This window comes from Parus major, chromosome Z (assembly GCF_001522545.3).
Source record: "Parus major isolate Abel chromosome Z, Parus_major1.1, whole genome shotgun sequence".
Taxonomy (NCBI): domain Eukaryota; kingdom Metazoa; phylum Chordata; class Aves; order Passeriformes; family Paridae; genus Parus; species Parus major.
Genome location: NC_031799.1, coordinates 38529867 through 38554628, shown reverse-complemented (window position 1 = coordinate 38554628; position 24762 = coordinate 38529867). Strand labels below are relative to the sequence as shown.

The window sequence follows — 24762 nt, the reverse complement described above, 5'->3', positions numbered from 1 at the left end:
GGGAATACTTGAAACTCTATGACCCCCAAGAGCTGCCCCAACTGGAATACAATGAAAACCAAAGCTGGAGTGCTAGAAAAGAGAAGCCTCCCTTGTTCCTCACACGTCAGGCATGGTCACAGTGCTGGGGCTTTAACAATGGAGTATTCCACTTCAGTAGCCTACCTCTAGGCAGTAGAGAAATGGGCTCAACTTTGACCCTGTTTTATGAGCCCTGTTGGATGTCTGAAATGATGGCTACGAGGACAACAGCACAATCCAGAGCAGCAGAGAGAGCCAGGAAACTCCAACTCACAGGCCTTGCTGGTCACCCCCCAGCTCTTCCACATCAAGCCAGATGGAAGCCCATGTCCTCAGGAGCAGGACGTAGGACTGGCAGCAGGGGCATTCCTGTCAGCATCAGCAACCAAGGCAGAGGCCTTGGATAAGAGGGAGAAAGACTGGGAAGATAACAGAGACCAAGAGCTGTGCCACAAAGAGGACAGCACAGACAATAAAGAGCACTGAGGAACAGAGTCTTCCCATGCTCCTCCCGCAGGAGGCATGGGAAGAGCACTGAGGCAGCCAACTGCACACACCTGCAACCAGCAAATTGGATCTGCTGTGGTGAGTCTGTAACAGGCCTCCTTATGACCTGGATTTGCTGTCCTGCTTGGATGAAGACATGGATTGGGAGGAAGAATGTTTTTTCAACCTTGAAGGTGATGTCATGTGGGAAATGAGGGAAAGAACAGCTTCCCAAAAGACCACTTTCTGGGAGGACAGGTTGGTGGCATGGAATAGGAAGTCATTTGAGCTTATCCTACGCAGGTCTGTACCTACAGCAGTCCCCATGCAACAGGCCTCCCCCTTCAGGAGGGTACTTGGTGGTCTGTGCAGGGTGTTCCGGTTCCCTTGCATCATGGGACAGCCAGAGCTGTAGCATCCTGTTGCCAGCATCAGGTGGATCTCTGGAGATGGAGGCTGGCCCTAAGCCTGTGTAGAACCTCTGAAAAAACCCAGAAGATAAGGGACTAATGTGTATATCTCAAACAACAATATACAGATGGATGGCTGTGGATCCAGCCAAGTATTTTGCTAATAAGAGACAAGAATTGTTGACAATAACCAAGGATTTTTGGTAATAACATGCCATGGGAAAGAACAGGATGTGGCTGGAAAAGGCAGCCACACAGTAGGTTGTGCTGGCCCAAGCAGAGCAGTGCTTTTCCAGGACAAACATGCTTGGTGTAGTTTCCAAAATTAAACACAACACAGCACCACCTAAGCACAGGAATAAGGCCAAGATGCAGTCTTGGACTGTAGGGGGATATCAAGGGCACCCAAAACCACCAAAGGCTTCCAACCCATTTCCAGAAATGTCTGAAAGAACGGACTGTGCATGATGACAAATTTGCACAGCAAGTAAGAAACCTGCTTTCAGGGCAGGTAAACCTCTCTATAAACAGTACCTCCACTCAAGTCCAGGCGGAACTTCCCATGTGATATTAGACTTGCCAAAAAAGGAGATAATTGTTTCCACTCACTCTCCTTGTAACTATTCTGTCTGTCCAGTAAAAAAGCCAAACAGAAAATGGCGACTCACCATGGATTATAGGAAATTAAATTCTAATATTCTTGGAAATTACTGATAATTGGTCAGGAGGAAGAACTCCCATCAGCCATCAGCACCTTCAACTTCCCCTCTTTCCTCAGCTGCCTTAAAGGTAAAGCTACCCCATGACATTATACTAGACCTTTAACAGCAGCAGTGCCTAACATTGCTGAGTTAATTGCCATAATACAGGAAGCTCATCCAAGTTTAGCTACCACCAGTGTGAAAGAGATGTATTTTATGGGTCAATTTCAGGAAAGCCATTGGAATTGTTTTGCTTTCATATGGAAGGAGATATAATGCACTTTTACCAAATACTTAAGGGATACTTGGACTCCTCCACACATTTTATCCTAGCCCAAAAAAATATCTACAATGCAGGATAGAAGGGGATAAGGGCCTAGCAATATATTAATGATCTATTGGTTGGGGGTCCAGACACAGATAAAGTGGGAAATATTCAAAACTATATTATTGAGCACCTTGAAGGTGTAGGGTTAAAGATCCCAAAGGATAAAATTCTGTGTCCTCCTTCAGAGAAAAAATCTTGGGAAGGGAGGTGCTGTTTGTGTCCCTGTTGAGATGTTAACCTCACTGTAGCAAGTAACTGTGCCACAAATAAAAAAGGAGCAAGGCTACCTGAAAACCTCTGCCCATAGCCTGTCGTCTCTGAATTTCTATCCCAATATGGTACCCTTTGACAAAGTACTGAGGGATGTTACCACCCCCAAAGACATACCCCAGAGGCCTAGCTTGGGACTTTTTCACCCCATGAAGACTGACACTTGGAGGATAGCCATCCTTTTGCCTTTAACAGCAAAACAATACCTCAAACTTGTTTGATTTTTGGAAAAGAAAAAAGTTTTAAAAGGAAATAAATAACAAACATGCAACCACTGCTGATGACCATGTCAACAATGGCTTGACATTGGACCCAGTTCCTGAAAATTAAGACGCACTGGACCCATATCCAACAGGCAGTATTTTTGGAATCCTTCACACCCACTACATGTAGAGGTCTATTTTGTTCCCATCGTCTCCCTAAATATATTTGATGGACTATAATGACACCTGAATTTGCAAGATGAGGAACTGTCTTGTAACATTTGGATTAGCTTAGAGATTTAAGATGCACCTTGTGATCAGACCACATCAATGGGAAATAGAAAACATCACATGGCAAATGCATGCACCAAGCAATTGAAAAAAATATGCCTCTGGAGAACTAAAACTTCAAGTCCAACAAGTATCAAAAAAGGCCTTACAAAATCATTTACTTCAAGAACAAGATGTAGAATGTTAAAGAACAACATGTGGAATGTTAAATTTAACCAACACAGAATGTTGTATTACCATTTATTATGCCTCTACTTCCGTTAAGGAAGCATGAGGTAAGAGGAAAAAAATAAATGGCTAAACTGCTGAATTGTTTTAATCCATGAAGCCAAATTACATGTTTAATGGTTGGAGCCCCAACTCTTGGCTGCTGTCTACACTTTGATCATTAGAACTCTTAGGGTGGGGCTCATGAATACTAAAATTTGGAATGATGTTATTAACTGGATTTATTTTCTAGATTATTGGAATGGCAGTTGTTTCATACATGATTTATTGCATTATCTCTTCTTCTTCTTCATCCTTATTTTCTCCCTCTGGTATGTTCACATCACCACCATAGACAAAGACTATGACCATTGATCAAAATTTAAGTAACATGGTGTAAGGAAAGGCTTAGTAACATTTGTAGCATGTACTTTAAACAAGCACTCACTGGTAGCTATCTTCTGTTTGTACTATCTCTTCTCTATCTCTTTATCTCTCTCTTTCTCCCTCCTCACCTGTCCTGGTTTTGGGCAAATTTGGGAGGAAACTTCTCTAGAAAGCAGATTCAAGCAGTCCCTCCCACTACTGGTTTGGGGAAAGATTTCCTTGGAGAAAAGTGGAAAAAAACCTGTTTATTTAGCAAGCAAAGTATTCTCAAGCATAAAAAATGAATAATATTAAACCATAAAACCTCTCATTGTTCTGAAGAGATGGCAAATTCAGAAAGTCCTTGTCATGAGGTGTAGCTGGGCTCTCTCAATCTCTTATCAGTCCCCCTGGTGCTGAAGAGTGCCGAGGCCCAGATCCCCATGGGCCACAGGCCTGAGCTCCCAGGGGTTTGGCAGGCTTTTCAGTGCAGAGCAGGGCTGATTAGTTCCAAGAAAAAGAAAAACCACAGTCTGGGGAACTACGCTGCCTCGGCTAGCTTAAAAAAACTTAACTAAAAGCAAAGGAGAGTTCTCTCCCACTGTCCATGCTGCATACAACTCAGTCAATGAGAGAAAATACAGGGGAGTAAGTGCAGTTTCTGAAAACAAACTGTGAGCTTATTTTCCCTACCTTCACTCTCAGAACCAGTCTTAAAGGTGCAGAACCTAATATCCAGCATAAACAGAACAGATACCTGGGGATGCGAGCATCATAAAGTCACCCTAGGACACCACCTCAATTTTTTCTTAATAAAGTTGGTACACAAAGTAAAATTTGTGTTCTTGTACCAGCATTTGGTCTCATTTGCACCTTTGTTTAGGCAGAACAATTTAATATCAAATTGTAACAGTAATTTACTGATAAAACCTGGTGAGTTTTTTTGAACCCTGTGTCTTTTGTCATTCCTTTCAACCATGAGCATTTACAAATCTGTGGTGGGACATCACAGTCCCAAGGGAGCAGAGTGAGCGGCTTTGTTGTGGACATGCCAATAAAACAGGATGATTTGCCAGCCATGCTCACTTGTGCCAGTTGCTTCTGCAGAGAAAGAAGAGTGCAGGCAAGGCCCATGCCAACAGGCAGAGCAGGAGAGCCCCCTTGCTCCTCTTCTATGGGGTAAGCAGAGACCCTGCCCTTAGCCTCTTCCATGCTTCTTGCACTCCAGCTCCCGACTGGCTGGAGCCCAGAAGCAAAGAGGGGTTGCATCCCGACACCTCTACCAGGCTAAACATTCCTCAGGTATTTAGGGTCACGGGTGAGTGGTGGACCTGGCAGCATCAGGTTAATGGCTGGACTCAACAATTTTAGATGTCTTGATTTGATGAAATATACTATGTTGTGGGACCAAATTTAATAATAAAAGTGGTCATGACTTTTCTTATTAAATAAAAGAGTCAGGAACTTTTTTTTGGGGGGCGGGGGGGGGAGTGGGGGGGGTGGTGGCAGGGTGTGAATCTCTGGAATTTACATAACCACAAGAGAGATTTTCCCTGTCTGTTCAATGTAGCAATGCTTCCTGACCCTTTGTAGAAAATAAATACATCACTGTGAGAAACAGTTGGGAATAGCAAATGAAAATATTCTGTTCTCAGTGAAAATACATATTATGTTAGACAATAAACTGTGAGAATAAATACAAATATAGTAATTTGATGCCTTGTTCTGCTAGGAAATTAAATGCAAAAAACAAATGATTTATGAGTAAAGAATTTTACCACCACTCACTTACTTGCACATCTGACATTAAAGTTTTTTAAAGTAGGTTTGCATCTAAATCCTCTACTTAGGTAAAGCAGCATAACCAAGAACAGTCCTACTCTGCATTAGAGGAGCATCATCAGCTTTCCTCTGCCAATATTGATATCACAACATTAAAGAATTTGTTTATCCTGAATATTTTGTGAAAAACATTTAAAATTCACTGATTCGCCAGAGAATAAACATTCATTAATTAACAGCAGAAAGTAAACACTCAGAGGGGAAAAACAGAGTTAAAGTGATTTAATTTAAAAATTCATATGAATATTCATGGCATTATTTTGCCTCAGTTTCTAGTTCTAATGGTGCTGTTTCTCTGAAGAACTAATTTAATTGAGTAGATACATGTTTATGTGTACAGAGGTTCTCAAGTGCTGCACCAATTCTAGTTTTTTTTTTTCCCTAGGCATCCAATTCAAACACATTATTCAAAGGTCCATAATCCATATATATATATATATATATATATATATATTTGCCTGTAAAACTCTCAAATAAATCATTTTCTTTTTCTGAAACATACCTTGGGAACCTGAAATTACTTGTGGCACAACACACCGTTCTCATGTTTTCAAAATCCCAAGTGCTTTGTAGACACAGGAAGATTAGGGAGACTCACTGCTTAGGCTATACAACTGGATTCTGCCCCCTTTATATTAAAAGAGAAAATCAAGAGAAAACCTGTCTGATCTCATCCACAATATCAAATTGTGATTCTATGATTATGATACTAGTCCTTTTTTTTCTTTCATTGTATGCTCTTTTCTTTCCTAACTGCAAATTCGAATTCATTACTGTCCTCAGCTGGCAGAAATGCACATCCATGGGAGGTAGACACTTGAGTCACAGAACCACAGAATTAACTTGCTTGAAAAAGACCTTTGAGATCACAGAGTCTAACCAGTGACCTAACACCACCTTGTCAAACCAAAGCACCAAGTGCCATCAACTCTTTTCTTAAGCACCTCAAGGGACAGTGCTTCCACCAACTCCCTGGGCAACCCACTCCAATGCTCAGTCACTCTTTCTATGGAGAATTTTTCCCTAATGTCCAGCCTAAAATATTTGTCTGGCATGTACAAAGGAGACAAGGACTCCTGAACCTTAAGGATGTTGCCAAACAGCCCCAGCCAGATGGAGCTTTGACAGACAAAGGTAAGACTATGTCATAAATGTAGTTATCAACCACTGCCCACAGGCTGAAGCTGATTACATTGACAGGCATGGCTAAACCAGAACCCAGGTTACAAAACGTGTTTCAAATTCAGAGGGACTTGCTGAGTACTTGTTCTTCAAGCAGAGAGACTAATTCTGCATCCAGTGCTGTTGACCTATAAGGAAATATGAATCTGCATAAAGAGAACACATTTTTTTCAGAATTTATATACTGTAAAATTAAGTTCTAGTCTCTTTAGCTACTACTTTGTGCCTACTTGTCTAACCTAGTAGTTTTCAAGTGAGCTTTTTCATAATGGTACAGACTTTCATACAGAACACTGTAGTGTTTTATTTACTGTTGCAATCTAACATTTCCTCCTTCTGTTTTCCTGGCATCAAAATAGTTTTCATTTCTGTATTTATCCCTTGCAAGGCATGCCCAGTGTTAGCTGTATTGTGTTTAAGACTGTTATTCTTGCTTCTAGGAAAGCCTGACTTGTGTTTGATTCTTCTTATTTCCAGTCTCTTTTCACTGATCTCACTGTCACTCTAGCTTTGTTAAAAGTACAAACTCCACTGCTCCCTTGTCTACTTTAACACTGTGTTATAAGTCCTTGGCTTTAAATCCATAAATCACTCACTCTATTAATCTTCTTCACAGGAATACATGCTTTTATGGAAGGCCCATAGTCACGAACACTAAAAGTAAAAATATACCAAAAAGTGTTAAAGGCTAATTATTCCAAATTATTACCCCTTTTTCCCTCACTGTTTTGTTGCCTTCAAAGAGCTTTATATTTTCTCAGATGTGTTAAAATTACTTTATAAGTACAAAGAACAGTAGGTCACTATCTAATAAAAATACATTATAACAATGATATTTGAGAGGTGGGAAAAAAAGTGGCATGAGGTCTCAAAGGAAAGAGTTCCTATTAGGAATTCAAAATATGTGATCTGCTCTGATTTTCACCTTTACTAAGGTTCTCAGAAGAAGGTCTGATGTTATTTTCAAAAAAAGCATGATCCAGATTATTTTCAAAATATTTACCCAAACTATGCCAAACTCTTTTGGCTGGGTGAACACTGTTACCTATCCACAAGTACTGTGGCTATGAAGGGTATCCTTAGAGATAAGGAGAGACCATGTTCTCTAGGTGCCAGATAGCCTCATGGTGCTTCTGCTGAAGCATAACCAAAGGCACTGATTACATCCCTCAACTGCTAGGTTACGTTCTGTCTCAATGAACTTAAGGGTCTACTCCAGCCTAAACAATTCTATGATTCCATCATGGAGTGTTTTACAAAACCAATTTTTAACCTCCTACTCAACAATGCAGAATCAACAAGCCAGTTGCTACATGAATATGGAGCACAGAGCAGCAGGTTCCTTCCAACAAGGCTACATTTTCACCATCTAGACAGCCTGGGCACTCTGACATTGATACCTATGGAAAGGACATGTTAAAGCCACATCCCTGTGCTGGGGATTACTCCTCTGTGAGACTTAGCTTCCCAGCATCCATAAAAAGAAATGGTATAGCTCAGAAGCAAGCCTTGTTCTCAAAATTAAACCTCTAAGTCACACCAACAACCTGCTCAGATTTAGCTATCAACTGTCTGGAGGATATATTACTGCTTCATTGATGAGAGAAAAGGGGAAACATAATAGAAATACTTATCAGCTAAAGGGAAGATAGAAAATTCAGCAGCTCATCCCCAAATGGATACTTTACAGGACTGTGCTGTTTGCTGTTGCCAGTGGTAAGTGGCCAGTCAACAGCAAATCCAGCTGGTTATGTGCCCATAAATCTGCACAGGTAATCCCAGCTCTGACTTCTCCAAGTCCCTGAGTGCTTAATCACCGAAACTTTCAACTCATAGATGTATTTGTGCACAAAGCACATAAAAAAATACTAAACCACAATTGACACCGCAGCTCCCAGCTACATAACATACAGCCTTCTCTGAGAAAATTGTCACATATCCACAGATTTTATTCATGTGTAGATTGCCAGACCGTGCAGCACTGGTTTTATAGTCTGAAAATTCATTTTGCTTAAATGTGAATACTTTCTTTTTGTGAGAAAGTAATAGGGGAAAAGACTATACTATCTGATTCTGTCTTTGGTTCAGAATCATCGGTTCAGATTTTAGAAAACAAAATAAGTTGTATGATTTGTACAACAAATAAAAGCTACAAAATTTCTACAGTAAGTGGATATATACCTCTTTCAGAACTTTGTCAAGTGAGTTTTGACAATTTTGAAATAATTGTCAGCTGTTAGAAAGTGACACTTCAATTTTGAAGAAGTATTGATCTCTAAATAAATCATCTGTGATTGCATCTTTGTCTGCAGACACCTGAACTATATTACAGATTATTGTTGAAACAGGAAACCCACTTTAGCTAGGTTAGAGCTGGACAATGAGATTGGATGGCTGTTTGATATGGACACACTGAGCATCTGATAAGATATCAAAACCCACGGTGGCTAGGAATATACTGGTCAAGATGGCATAATGTAGGTAATAGTACACCAATTTCTCTTAAATGGGATTTTTCAGATCAAATTAGAATTAAATATTCTGGAAAACAGAACAAAACGTGTGTTTGTTGTGTTTTTTGCCTCCTAATGTAAAGCCTAGCTTATGATGACAAAGCAAAATTTTAATGGTTTGGCAAGAGACAGTAAGCAACAGAAAAGTTTAATAATGCAACTCCCTGCACTCTGATGCATTAAAGATATTTGCAGTTGTTACTACATCAGTGTCTAAGGAGCTGTAGTCTCTCTTTTCTTTTTTTTTTTTTTCTTAAGTTCTTATAAACTAGGGTTTACAATACCCAAAGAATGCAGTATTTAACTACACGTCTTAAACATCACTTCCAAAATCCCAAGTTCTTGAATGAAGATATGTGATAGCTCCCCAGAGACCAGTCCTATCAGATCAATGATTGGTATGAATTGAAGAAAGAGTATCCTTAGTAGAGCTGAATGGGAGCAAGGGTTTTCTGTAGTCCAGAAATTTCAAATATTGTATGTTTATTCAGAAGGAAATTAAAGCAAGAAAAAGAAAATGCTGAAAAAAGAAAACACCATCAGATTCAAGATCAAATCTATTATAAAGTTACACTTCAGATCAATAAAAAAATAATTCTAGCTTTTTTAACAATGTTTTGATTTATATTTTTTGAATGAAAATACTACATGAAATTCAAAATTTTAATTTCACATTATCATTAATAAAGTAGCATATCTCCAAATGCATTTCAATTAAAGCTCTTACAACTCCAGAAAGCTTCAGAAAAGGTCTAACCCACCACTTGCTCAATTTCCAGCTACCACTAATTCACATCTTACCTGCAAACTGCTACTTCACATCAAACATATCTGCAAGTCAAATGTACTTTTTTTTTGAGACCCTTGTGGATTGACACTAATATTCGTTTTAAGTTGAGCAGAGCTTGAAAAAGTGTTATCACACCATTAGAGCAATAATACAGATCTCTGATTAGTAGAGGACAGCAATAAGACAACAAATATTATTTTCATCTCTCTTCACCCATTGGGGAATTCTAGAGAAGGAGACCTTATTGCAGTGTTATTGCCCATACCAAAATTTTTGAGAGGGATAAATTACATGTATCAGCAGAGAATTTAAAGTACACAGACCTGAAAACTGGCACTAGCAAATAGTTTGATTGCTTCTCATACTGTGAAAAAGCATCAATTTCATATCCATCTGCCATAAAAAAGGAGGGATTAAAGGATGTAGTCTAAGACACTAAAGCTCTTCACCAAGAGAAACATATTTTCTATTATATTTACCGTCCACTGCTCTCCAGAAAGCTGAAAAATAAACTTGTTTTTTTCCTTATTTACTCCGTCTGACAAGGCATGACTCTTCTTGAGCTGAGGAGTCCTTCCATGAGTGTCCAGGTTCTTATCATTGATGTCCACAAAGCCATTCTTGAGGTATTTTGATTGAGGAATACCTTTCTTACGACACTCTAGTATCAAATTCCACTCCTGTTTTATCCTGAAATAGTGCCAAAAAAAGCTTATGTGAATCAGCTGAAAAAATATGGCAGGTAAATTCTAAAGCTTAATCTGTGTTTGCAGAAGTACTTAACAAAGTACAGTTGTTCATCTAAGGTATTGGCTAATTTCATACATATATATCTATATTAAGAAAATATGCATTACCTGGAGTTACGCTAAGATTTTCTAGACACTCATATAGATTTCAAGTGATCAGGATTTCATCCACTGACACTAAAAGAGTGACAGCCAAAGAATAACAGAAAAGTGGAGACTGAGCAAACTGTTGCAGAAAAAAAGCAAAAATTATGCCCTTTAATTTGATAGAATAGGAAATATATTCTGACAGGACAAGTTCTATGCATAAACAAAATTCAGTATCTGGAGATATATGAAAACATTTTCTTTGGGGAAAAAAAAAAGTAATAATTGCCTTTTTTCCCTGCCCTTTCTTGTTCAAGTATAATGATTTATTTTAATTTTTACACTAATACCTTCTTAGGAGGTAAAGGTCAAAGTTATCACATGCCAACTGATTTCAGATTCAATTTCAGTGTAACTTCTGCATCAGCTCCAAGGCAAGCTTTTTCTCATATGACTTCAGGTGCAAATTCAATTTGACATAATTATGCACTGTCAAAAGCTCATGTTTTAGTTAGGAAAGATTTATTTCAGCTTAGTCAATTAAAGAACTGGTTGATTAACAGAATCAAGCCTTCCTTACACCAAAATGAGACTCTGCCGAGCCCCTTGCATCATGAATCTGACCTCACACTTTGATTTCTATATCTTGTGGTACATAAGATTCATTTATGTCATCTCCATCCTCTGATAGAAACCTTAATCTAAAGGATTGAAGAAAACCAAGAGCTTAAGAAGGACACAAAGTTCAGGATGAAGTACCCCTAAAGAAATTAAATATGTCATGTCCTAGAAAGAGAAATACATGCAAGTTTATAAAGTTCAAACAGGAAGATCTTTACACATATTACCACTTAATCGTGGGATTCTTCTCTATAATGCTAAGATGTAAAAAATAATGTCACATGAAACAGAATCATAAAATCATAGAATTATTTGGTTTGGATGGGACACTGAAGATCATCTAGTTCCAACCCTACTGCCACAGGCAGGGGCACCTTTCACTAGACCAGGTTGCTTGAGTTCTCCCCTCAGCTGTGAACAAATGAGCAAATGATTTTTGAACACTTCCAGGAATGGGGCTTCCACAGCTTCTCTGCGTAACTGGTTTCTGGGTCTCATCACCCTCACAGTAAAGAATTTCTTCCTAATATCTAATCTAAACCAGCTTTCTCTCAATTTGAAGCCATTCTCCCTTGTCTTTTCACTACAGGCCCTGACAGAGAGACTCTCTCTGACTTCCTTGTCACAGCTCTCCAGATAATGGAAGGTTGCTGTGAGATCTCTAAGAAACTTTCTCTTCTCCAGGCTGAACCACCCAAACTTTCTCAGACTGTCTTCATAAGTGAGATACTCCGGTCTTCTTATCAACCTCATGGCCTCCTGAGCACTTGCTCAAACAATTCCATATTGTTTTTATTTTGGGAGCACCAGAGCTGGATACAGAGTCTCAAATGAGAAGAGAAATGGAATCACCTCCCTTGACCTGCTTTTGATGCAGCCCAGGACACAGCTGCTTTCTGAGCTCTGAACATATTACTGGCTCTGCAGATATGTCCGGGATCACCTCGACCCAGGTGTAGGACCTTGCATTTCACTTTGTTGAATTTCATGAGTTTTGCACAAACCCACCTCTCAAGCATGTCTCTCTGTGTGTCATCCCTTCACTCCAGCATGACCACACCACACAGCTTGGTGTTGTCAGTGAACTTGCTGAAGGTACCCTCAATCCCACTGTCCATGTCACCAAAGCAAAGATTCTGAGTGGCATCAGCCCCAACACTGACTCCTGAGGGACACCACTCATCACAGGTCTCCACTCGGTCATTGATCTACTGGCCACTACACTTTGCATGTGGCCATCCAGCCAAGTCTTTATCCACCAGACAGTCCATCCATCAAATACATGACCACCTGTATAGAATTAAAAGTCGTGAGAGACAGCACTGAAAGCTTTGTGTAAGTCCAGGTTGATTATGTCCATTGCTTTGCCCCTATCCACCAATGCCATGGGTCCATCATAAAAGGCCCCCACATTTGTCAGGATTAAAACCAGAATGTCTGGTTCTAAGTCACATACAAGAAACAAGTTACAAAGTTAGGTACAAGAAGCATGCCCCAAAGTCTTGTTGAAATAAATAATTTTTGGACATCCATAACAAGGTATGAAACTGCAGTGCAGAGCACTCTTATAAAAATACAACAGCAGATTGAAAATACAATACAGATGAAAAGTCATAATTGACTTAATACTATCAAAGTAAATCTTTAGACAGCAAAACTACATGCCTAGATAGAAAAATATTGAGACAGTTGTGGCACTTTCAGAAATCTCAGGGGATTTTGGAAAGACTTGGAAGCAGAGAGCACAGCAATGGCAGAGACACAGAGCACACGGACACACTGCAGGCAGTTTCCACACTTTTGGTAAATACATACAATCATTTATCAGAGGAGGAAGCCTGAGGGGCCACCAGAGGAGAGTTTCAAGGAGCAGCACACTACACATGGAACACAGGAGAACTGCAAAAAGCCCCTTTAGTAAAAATGACAGCAATGTATTCCTAGGTGACATCTTTATAAAGGGAAAGTTCAGAAAAGCACCTTCTACAAATATTTCAGGAGGTGAATTAAGAGTGAGGTTGGTTAAAAAGCAGCTCACTAGATAAAGTGTTGACAGAGTATATGAAGACTGCACAAATTCAGACAAAGTGCCTTCTAATGAAAAGACAGTAAGGATCTCTTTATCCCTTATTTCAAAAATTACAGAAATATCTTTTAAAAGGGAAAATTGTATATATCTTCAAATGAAAAAAATTAGAAGGAAAACCTAACTCTGATAAACATCAAAAGAGCAAATGAAGTTACTGCAGGTATACAAATGAGTAGGAAAAGGATTTGTAGCATATCAGATGAAGGAAGCTTCACAGAGATGAGGAGAACAATAACTTCTCCAAACATGAAAGGAGAAATAAAGGAATAGTTATAGAAGTTATTGATAGCTGCAGAAATGTTATTCATTTTTGGCTTCAGTTTTCATTAGAGAGATCAGAGTACATGTCACAAGTCAACATCTGGAAGAATTCCTGGTATTAAAAGTATCAATAGAGGAGGTGTGAGAATACTAAATACATTTGAAATAAATCTCCCAGTTTCTCTCAGTGTCTACTGCATTGTGGAATATTCCATACTTCATACATTCAAGCTGTGATATGTAAGTTAAGAAAAAATAGACTGGGCAGACAGAAAAACATTCAGCCCAGCGCATCCCTAGTGTGGATTAAAGGTGTTAGGACAGTCAAGGAAGAGTCTACCAACTACACACAGTATCTCCACAAATCTTGCATAAATTTACTTGATATGACAAAGACAAGAAAATAGGTTAAAGTAGATACAGCTCCTTAGCCCACACTGTGATATATCAGCAAGCTACAGCTAATATTTCCAAATTTTCTGTTACAGAGGGAGAGATATGCAAACACCAGATTTCACTAAGCAGCCCTACTAAGGATATCCCCACCAGCTGCACACTAGAAGTGCTCAGATGACACTTTCCCATACTTTAACTACCAGTAGACATGGTAGTAAAAAAACCTGTTAGATGCTTTGACACAAGAGCCAATACAGTTTTTAGTATTGATCTTAACTATTCAATCTGTCATTTGTACCCCAGAAATTGCCAAGACAACAGAGTGTGGATATTGTAATAGCAAGAGATTGCTAGAAAAAGCTACAAAACAATATTTTCATGTTTTATAAGAAAAAAACAAATAGTCCCAAACCACCTACTCATACTTTGTTCCAAAACTTGTGTACCAGTGAGTGTAGCTATATAGCTATAAAAGCTCTCTACAGCCAGGAAGTGAAGTGGTATGGTATTAACTGAATTTCAAGGAAGAGAACAAAGTAATCTGAGCAATTAAAGGCAGGAGTGATAAGGACCATAGAATAAAACATCTAGAATTCTTTTTAAATATTCCAAATTTTATTTAACACTGCTGTTCTGCTTTTTCTCACACTCTCCTGTCCTCCACATAGAACTTTCCTTCTGTGAAGCTTAACTCTGCATTACTACCCTCTCATTTCTATGGAATTCCTCCATTTTCTGTTAAAGGAATAAATATTTCACTCAGTGCATAATTTAGTGCACTGAAAAAAATTGCCTACAAAATGGGGAAGTTTTTGTATTCATTGCTCTTCTTTCAAGCCCAGAAAATTGCTGACTCATTCCTCACTGTATAAATTATAAGAATGTTAGAAACTTAAACAACAGAAAAAAGAGGTCAAAAAGTCTAATTCAATAAAAAGTCAGCTGCATTACTACACATCAGCACTGTCTCTGTCAGGTAGACCCCAGGAACACTAGAGTAGAGGGCTCAAGTCTAAAATTTTATTCTGTCAAAACAAGAAATATAAAAAAATGGTAAAAAAGGGAGCTACATTAAAGATGAAAAAACAAACTGCCCTCTGACAGTTTGCTGATAACATGCACAAAGCACAAAACTCAGGAGGCCATTGCTAGCCAAGTGAAATAAAATGCATACAACAAAAATCACTGTTGAGCAAATCAGTCAGTGAAATATTTACCTCAGAATAAAGACAAGGGTTAAAATTAAACCTGCTAGGGAATTCAGCATGCATATTGCACACTGATATGGAAATCCTATGTCAAATTTCCTTTTTACTCATACATTAAGTTATGGTAAAGTGCTCTGTTAGGCTTCTAAAGAATGCAAGTGTTGTGTACGAGCACATTTTGAACAGATGGAAGGTGAATTAATAATGGAGCAACAAAAGTGCATAATTTTGTACAGTACATCTCAGAATGAAAACATTATATTTCCCATGGGTAAAGGGTCTAATAATTTACAACACCTGGCTGTACCCTCGAGCTACACACTACCCAAAATATTCATTACAAACCTTACTGGCTTGGAGTAGCAACTTATATCAAGCCAGTGTGTATCATGAAGAAAAGATGACAAAGCTGTAAATTTGCAGGTTCAGCTGAGACCAATCCAAAAAGATCTACTTGGCTACATGGTTGTCATTCTGCTCTGAGTTGATGGTACTTTTTAAGTGATCATTGTGAAAATGAAGACTTTTTCCAGTCTTCATTTGGTGATAATCCTCAAATTAGAATTTCCACCATGGTTGTCATATCTGGAGGCTATTACATGGATCTTCAAGAAAGGTATCTAAAAGTAAAGGCCTCTAAACCAGTGAGGCAAAAAGAAAAAAAAAAGTCCACACTAACAATAAATCTCTTGAATACTAATATACTTTTAGTGAAATTAAATTTCTGGTCCTGATAAAGACACCTGATATTCCAGAAATACATTTCCACATAGGACAAATAAGTTACAAAAACACAGCTCTCCTGAAGCTTATGTCTTTTTAATACTATTTAACAATAAAATATTTTCATCTTCCTCTAGGCCTTGATCAAGCTGTTGAAATCATATTAAAGAAACAACAATTATTTTCAGTAGTAAGAAATTTGAAGGTAGTAAAGTCAAGCCAAATTTAGGTGAGAGTATGAACACAAAAAATATTTTTCTTGGACAAAGGGCCCAGATGAGCTCTAAGGTTTCAACTCAGCTAAGTGTTACAGTATTTCCTCTTCAATCATACAAATAGTCCCACTAATTTTTAAAAAGACTGGTTGCATGCTATTTATGTTTGTCAAAAAAAAAATAAATAAAAGTTAAGTTTCATACCTATATATCTGTAACAAAAAAGCACACCTGGCAGACATATGTGGTACAGAGAAATTTTACTCTGGCAAGTTATTTTCCAATATATTGCCTTTTACAGTAAGCTTTCAGGACAATACTCTACAGTTATGAAATAAGATCAGCAGGGAAATAGCAGATTCAAGTATTTTCATTTTGGTTAGTGTCTTTTTCCTCTTCAGGTGATCATTTCCCAAGGGCTACTTCACTATTGGACTATACCTTCAGAAAAAAAAGATTCATGGCATATATTTTTTATTATTATTTTTATACATATTTCTTTTCAAAGACATGGGAGTTCCCTGCTTGAAATTTTATTTTCTCCAACAAAATTATGAATCTAATAAACCTGATGCAAAGAGTTACTCTACAAGAAACTCAGTTATTGGACCTTTCAAAGGAGCAACCAGCTTGGAAAAGAAGAGTGCATTGGTAGGGATTTCATAGCCATCAAAACTAGTGGGTGTAACTGGGTTTATTTCAATTGTTCTTCCTTCAACAGGTACCCTCTGGCCAATGTCTGATTAGAAGCTCCTGGGAGAAAGTAGAGGTTCCTAGGTAAAGGAAAGGAAGTTTCGTTAGATGGCACTATTTCCTCTAAACTAGGACACAAGAATTGACTGAGACACTACATGGTGACACCAGTTTAGAGTTCCTGAGCACTGTTTAAGTCAGAATCACTATCTGCACAGGATCATTAAATAATCCTACAGAATTTTTAGAAGAGATCGCAGTAAAATTGGAACTCAGCCCAGAATAATATTCCTGATGGATGAGTAACATTTTCTTCACATTCAATTGGATTGATCAAATTTCCATATCAGTGCCAGACTCTTGCAAGCATTTTAAAGGATTGTGCCTGAACAGCAGCTTTCATCTTACAATGCATGTCTGTGCATTGCTTTAGATGCATGGTCTCTATGCAAAAGCGCCTACAAACAAAGGCAAATAACTTAGTATACTTATTTGTCCTGGAGATCGAAAACAAAATTGTTGACTATAATTTGTGTTTGGAGACAAGGGACTTCCAGCTTCAGTTTCAGACTAGCACAGAAAAAGTTCTGCATTGGGTATTGAGTAGGACAATAAAGATAACAAATAAAATCTTAGTTCAGGTACAAGTAGAGTTATAACACTGAAGTTTAGCAGAGAAATAGAGACAAATCCCTTCTATTAAACAAATATGTAACCTTTCCGGGAAGAGAAGTCAGTCTGCCAGCAAAGTGTGGTTTTCTTGTTGCTTTTGACTTTTAATATTTGGGAAGTATATAAATCAAAAAATAATACATGCACATTTAATTTGCCAAACTTTGGGAAGTAATTTCTGGAGAAGAGACACTGGAAGAAGTATCTGAACAAACTTTTATTTTTGTTGCATGCTTGTTGGTGAGCAGAAGAGGCTGTGCCATTTCACAGCAAAGATTTAGATAGCTAATCTGGGCAAACAGCTCTGGCATTTCCTCACTTGAATGCTTAACTTGTTAGCTTTCAGATTTATTTTACCTGCTTTTCACACAAATAACAAACGTTGCAATCCCTCAAAAAAAAAAACAAAAAAAAAAACCACCAAAACTAACTTTAAGCTTTCATTCTTATTCCCTTAAAAAATAAAAGATAATGTTTAAAAAAAAAATTAAAAAGAGAGAGACAAGAAGACAGGTAATAAAGAAATATCAATGCAGAAAATCATCATACCACAGCAGGATCATCTGACAACATTCAGGATTTTGGGGAACAATAAAAGATTTTTCACCACTACCAGAACCTAGAAGACTAGATATAAAACAGTGCTGTAAATACAAATTTCTTTCCATAGTAAGCATTTTCACCAATATATAGGAGCTCTCAAGATACTGCACACTTTTTGTATGAGTTTGTAGTCCATATCCTGTGGAAGGTTTCAAATGGGGTTTCCTGACAGGATCAAAAGCATGACATAAAATGAAAAGAAGTCTACCCACAACACTGTTCTATTTATTTTTCTTTTATATTCAGTTGCTGGTTTACATGTGTTCTTTAAACTGCAATACTTTCACAGTCCCACAAAACCAAAGAGGAAACAGAGGACTGAATTAATCCACAAAAAAATTTATCAGATACCAGTACCTCAGAAGGCCAACATTCTCAGTAGCTGGTTGTCTAGAATTAGCTTTCACTGGCCAGTTGCTTAAACATCTGTTTTGTAAACAAATATTTTTACAAGTTCTCACCTTTAATGCACAGTTGAAGCTTTTCATTCATTTGTGAGATTTTCCTCTTAAGAAAATCTTCAGTCAAAAATTATCTTACAAGTTACTGTTTAATGAGGCTGCACGAACTAAATTACCTTGCCCTAAGGCAAACAATGCTCCCTAGAGGTTAACAGAGAATTTGTTCTGGAATAATACACACTGCATTTCACTGCATATTATCAGGTCATTTTACATAGCAACACAGCATATAAAAGAACTGCACAATCTCAAAACCATTAGCAAATTATAACCTATTTGAGAAAAATTGGGTTTTGCTTAAAAAAAGAAAAAAACAAAACATCCCCAAAGGCCAGATTCCAACCTCTGTTCCATGAGTGTATTTGCAGAGAAACGATTACTTTTAACCCTTCTTAGGAATTCACTCTGACTTCTGTCAAAAGTAAATATCTAGAATCTTAAACATTAGAATGCTGTCTTAGTTTCAGGAAAGTGCCCTCTCTAAATGTCCTTTGGGGAATTTTCATTTTGGATCAAAGTATTCTTAAAATCTTTCTTACTGTGGCACAGTATGAACTTGCATTGATTTCACTGGACCTACCTGACAATACTAAAATTTTAATCCCTGAGTATGATACCTGAATTTAGTCAATGCAGAGGTCCATAAAATAATGAAATGGAAACATTATTTCTATTATTTAATTAGAAATACAACTTTATCTATATTTTCAAGCTAAAAATCAGCAAAGTTTTCTAATATTTTTGGTCTAACATTTGAGACCACTGAAAAGCACTAAAGAAATAACTTGTGAGCTGACATTTAGGACCTAAATGCCAGTGGTCACTGCACACCTCATAAAACAAAGAAGATTTTCTTTTAGCTGAATTTGGCATTTTATTACTAATATTCTTATTACTTAGACCATTATTCTATCAGTTTTGGCCATCCTACAAGGCTGCACCATGAGAATGAAAATGAACTTTGCCATTTGTTTCAGAGGGTGTAATACTGATCAATCATTTTCAGCAGACAAAGTCTAATGTATTTCCTTCTTTTTATTTTTTTCCAGGAGCTCTAAAAGTAGAGCTAACTGGAAAACAATCTGAGTGCATGACAACACGCAGCCATAAAAAATACAATACACAAATTGCAATTTAAAAGAAGAAAACAAAAATTCTTTGTGCATGTGGCAAATGCACCTGGGAACTTTTATTTCTGTGCACTAGATCTCAAATTTCCTATCTTTGAGTGGTACAGGAAGATAAGAGCATGAATTTAGATGTCATTAGTGGGAAAAAATGCAGAAAAAGCAGTGAAGCCCCACTTTTTCAGATGGAAGTGTGTCTACAGCAATTAACGACAGGCAGAAAAAATAGGGAGAATGCATTTTCATGTTTTCATGGAAAAGCCACTGTAAGAACTTATTCTTAACATATTGCTACTGACAAAAGCCATGGGAGCTCATATTAGTTACCTCAGAGGACATAAGGCTACCCTCTTTCCCTCTTAAGAGGGAAAACTTATCATGCATTAATTGTTTTGTACTAATGAACTCAGAAATTATCATCTGCACCACAGGAAACCAAAAACAAAAAGTGGAAGGGGTATGTTGACATGTTCTTCACATTAGGACAGAAATAAGGTTTGATCAAGTCCGATCCCAAATCCTTTCACTTGTGTTTTCTACCATAAGGGAAACAGCAAACATCCATCTCTCAGCTGTCATGGTTTAACCCCAGATGGCAACCAATACCACACAGACATTTTCTACCCAACTCTGTAGTGGGATGGGTAGGAGAATCAGGAAAAAAAGTGACACTTCTGCATAGAGTTAAGAATAGCTCAATAACAGAAACAAAGTAAAATATAACAATATTAATAATAATAATAATAATAATGGCAATAATAATAACGAAAAAAGAGAAAGAAAACCCAAGATAAATTATGTTGAATACAACTGCTCACAGCCTGTTGATCCACTCCTGGCTGATTCCTGAGAACCAATCACTCCCTTCTGGCCAATTCCACCAATTTATATAGCAAGAAAAAGTTCTATGGCATGGAATATCACATTCAGGTCAGCTGTCCTGGCTGTGTTCCCTGCCAGTTCTTTGTTCAACCCCTCACTAGAAAAGAATGAGATGCTGGAAAATACTTGACTTAGCCTAAGCACTACTTAGCAACAATCCAAACAACAGTGTGTTATCAACATTATTCTCATACTAAATCCAAAACACAGCACTGTACCAGTTACTAAGAAGAAAACTAACTCATTCCTAGCTGAAACCAAGACACAGCTCACACCAAAAAGAAAGCTTATCCTTGCTAAAGAATTCAATCTGAACTGATTTTTTCTTTTTTTTTTTTTTCTTCTTATTTAGTTAGGTTTAAAATTTTTAATGTAGGCTTTGGTGGAGATGGGGAAACCAAGACTGCTGCTATGTCTGTTTTGAAGAGAAAGGTCCCATGGAAAGGACAGTCAGACTTTGAATTACCCTGGTCTCCTCTTAGACCATCTGCTCTGTTGTCAGTGTAGCTGCACTAGTGGTGAGAATACTAGTGAGGATATCCTGAGAGTTCTGAAACACCACACAAAGGTTCAATGCAATTATGTTCTTAAACAAGGGCACTGTTTAACCCTGTGCATTTTATTTTTAAAACAGAAAGTGATTTCTATTCTTTTCTCTTCTCAGAGGGAGGAAATTGCTAAGTCATATGTTTCCAAACTTGGCAACACAGTTTAATATTTAACAGTCTCTTATGGGAAGCAAAATATTGCTTAAAGAAAAAATAAATTCAATATAAAAACAATAAAATTGTATTTGTGTGTAAGCATTATAATCAAGGCTTTTTTTAATACCCCAACAAGAAAAAATAACCTAACAATTCCTGTTCTCTTTGCTATTACCTATTCAGAAGCAATCTAATGTGTCCACTAATTTAACTCCATTTCTTTCTCCTGTCAATGTAACAAAAGACTTAAAGTATTTCTTAGTACTGAAACTTATGAGCGTGTGTTCACAAGTTCTATAATTAATAATCCATATTTTTATGTTGCATGTGAGAAATAGAAAGGTACAAATTTATGGTTTTTTTCTCTTCAATTTATGTCTATGGTAAACAATAAAATTTAGCATTAATATATTACAATCTACATAAGAAAGAGCAGAAACTAATGAAACATAAGTATTTTTTGTGCTGCATTTCTCTTACTATCATGTGAGGAAAGTAAATAAGATGTCATTGAAATCAAACCCAAAACCCAAAATTTTAATAATCAACAATTATTATTTAGTATATTAATAATATTTGTTATATATATATTTCCATTTATTATATTTAGCATATGGCAATGTTAATGGATAATAAGAACAGATTTGGTTAAAATTAACAACACAAAAGTCATCTTACTTCTCCAATGCACTTTGTTCTAATCTTTCTTTCTCCTTCCTCTGACGTTCTTTGTTCTTCTTAACTCGAGTTTCCCACAGTCCTCTTATGACAGAAAAGTCAAATATTACCACCTGATGCCCCATATTGTTGGCATTAAGCTTCTCCTGCAAGAACAAGCCAACTTTTCAGAAAAGGAATAATGAGAAAAATAAAGATCTAAACTATCATGTTTCGTTAAAATTGTCTGGGGAAAAAAGCTGAGGTCATAAGAAATATTAGCATAGTATGTTTTCCATCTTACCCAATTTATCTAGGGTTTTGTGCTGGCAGTAATCAATGTGGCACACAATTGACTTCTACATAAAATCCATGGCAACAGCTACACATTGAATTTTTGTATTCCTTACATTTTTTTCCTTTCCAAGATAAAGACAGAGTTGCAAAAAAATACTGGTTTGATTAAGTAACACTGATGAAAATAGCTTTAAAGGCTTTGCATTTTTAATAATTTCTGTGACTAATATTAAAATGAATGTTCATAAAGAATTTATTAATTTTAAATCTTTCAAAAGCACTTCATCTGGAGTTGTTGTGTATTGATCTTTATGACCTCAAGCTGTCCTACTTCAATGGAATTTGTGAAATTCCAGTGTTTCCATAAATATGTGCTTATCTGTGAAAGGCATTGAAAGACCAGCCCCATAACACACACAATAAAAAAAAACTTACATAAGGCAGAGACATGGGGAAGGTTCTGTGGACATGTCATGGTCCCCATGTACTAAGATGTCCTTTCTCTGGCCAGTCAATAGGGTTGCCTTTACAGCAGCCAGTAGGACCATGGCCAGAGCCCTGAGGTTATTCACCTCAGCACATGGTGAGGTAGTCACACCTGTCTTTTTCAGTTTACTGGAGTGCAGAGTCAGATAACTCCAAGTCATAATGAGCGATCACATGTGAATCATCCACCTGTCCTGTACACTATTATAAGTATTGTTGTCACTGTTAATTTTTTTTTTTAATTGCTGTTTCCACTAAATCATTCTTATCTCAACCCATGACCTTTACCTTTTGCTTCCCATTCTACTCTTGATCCTGCTACAGGGGAAGGCAGGCAGTGAGAGAGCAGCACATTGTCTGATATATTTTGAGTGGGAGCACTAAATTGGGGAACACCATTCCTAAACCACATCACATATAGAAACACATTTCAACAGACAAAGGCTTGGTCCCAGTTTATGAGGTTCCAGGCAGTTAAGAACTGATGTCAGCCGGAAAAGGGAGGTCAAAGTGGATGTATCACCTCTAGTATAAAATGCTGGAAAACTGGTAGCAATGGACAAGGAGAAAGCTTAGTTACTAATTCTTTAATGGCAAACACTTTTCCCACATTTCTTGACTGCAGAGAAAATTCCCTCCCAAAAGATCAGGTTCATGACTCTCTGAGGAACCTGAACATACACAAGTCTTTGGGGCCTGATGAGATACATATCAGAGATCTAAGGAACTTGGCTGATATAGTTGACAAGGCAATCTCCTGATATCTGGGGAGTCATGGAAGTCAAGGGAAGTCCCTGGTGAGTGGAAAAAGGGAAACACTGCACTCATCTTTAAAATGTTAGATAGGAGGAACTTGGACATTACCAAACTGTCAGCCTCACCTCTGTGCCTGGGAAAGTTCTGGAACAGTTTCTCCTACAAGCTATACTAAGGCACAAACAAAGAAAACAGGAAGATGATTTGGGATAGCCAGCAGGGCTTCACCAAAGGTGAAGCCCTTCACCAAGGGTAAGTCCCACCTGACCAACCCAGTGGCTTTCTGTGATAGAGTGACTACACCAGAGGACAAGGGAAGGGCTACAGATGTCATTTATCTGGACTTCTGTAAAGCCTTTGACACAGTCCCCCACAATGTCTTTCTCTCTAGTTTGGTGAAACATGGATTCAACAGGTGGACTCTTGGATGGATAAGGAGTTGGCTGGACAGTCACATCCAAAGAGTAGTGGCTAATAGCTCAGAGTTCTGATGGACATTAGTGACAAGTAGTGTCCCTCAGGAGTCTGTACTGGCACCAGTACTGGTAAATATCTTCATTTATGACATTTACAAAAGGATTGAGTGCACCCTCAGCAGATTTGTAGACAACACTAAGCTGAGTGGTGCTGTTGACACACCTGAAAGTTGGGATGTCATCCAGAGGGACCTGGAAAAGCTTGAGAAGTGGACCTATAGGAATTTCCCACTAATTTCCCACTTTCCCATTTGGCACAAGAGAAACTTGCTGCACTAAGTGCAAGTGCAAGAAGACCAAAGGCAAGGTGCTGTACCTGGGTAGGGACAACCCCTTAAAACACAGGCTGGGGCATGAACAGATGGAGAGCAGCCCTTTCCCTCTGCCAAGAAGAACTTGGGGGATGCTGGTGGATGAGAAGCTGGACATGACCCAGCCATGGGCACTCACAGCCCACAAAGCCAAACAGTCCTGGAGTGCATCAAAAGAAATGGTCAGCACTTTCAGTGAGGAGATTCCTCCCTTCCACTCCACTCTTATGAAGACCCAGCCTGGAGTGCTGCATTCTCCTCTATCTTCCTCGGTGCAGGAAAGGCATGGACCTGCTGGAGCTAGTCAAGAGAAGGACCACTAGGATGATTAGAGGGACGGAAAACCTCTCCTTTGAGAAAAGACTGGGAGAATTGGGATTGTTCAGCCTGGAGGAGAGGAAGCTTTGGGGTAATTCCAACTGTGCAGTACCTAAAGAGAGCTTACAAGAAAGATGGAGAGAGCATGTAATGATAAGACAAGGGGGAATGGATTCAAACTGAAAGAGATGGTTTAGATTGGATATTCTGAAGATGTTCTTTACTATGAGGGTGGTGAGGCACTGGAACGTGTTGACCAGAGAAGCTGTGGATTACCTATCCATGCTCAAGAGCAGGCTGGATGGGGTTCTGAGCAACACAGCCAGTGAAAGGTATCCCTGCCCTGGAACTGGATGATCT

At 38.0% G+C, this 24762-nt stretch overlaps 1 protein-coding gene across 1 annotated transcript in view; it reads right to left on the bottom strand.

Annotated features, from left to right (window-relative positions):
- Positions 1 to 24762, bottom strand: part of LRRC2 (leucine rich repeat containing 2) — a 76846-nt gene that overhangs the window by 43020 nt on the left and 9064 nt on the right. The window contains exons 2-3 of the mRNA XM_015615586.1: positions 21780 to 21925; positions 10090 to 10300 (exon numbers count right to left, since the gene is read on the bottom strand). Coding sequence (XP_015471072.1) covers positions 10090 to 10300; positions 21780 to 21904 — 336 coding nt within the window. The 5' untranslated portion in view covers positions 21905 to 21925. The remainder of the gene's footprint in view (positions 1 to 10089; positions 10301 to 21779; positions 21926 to 24762) is intronic.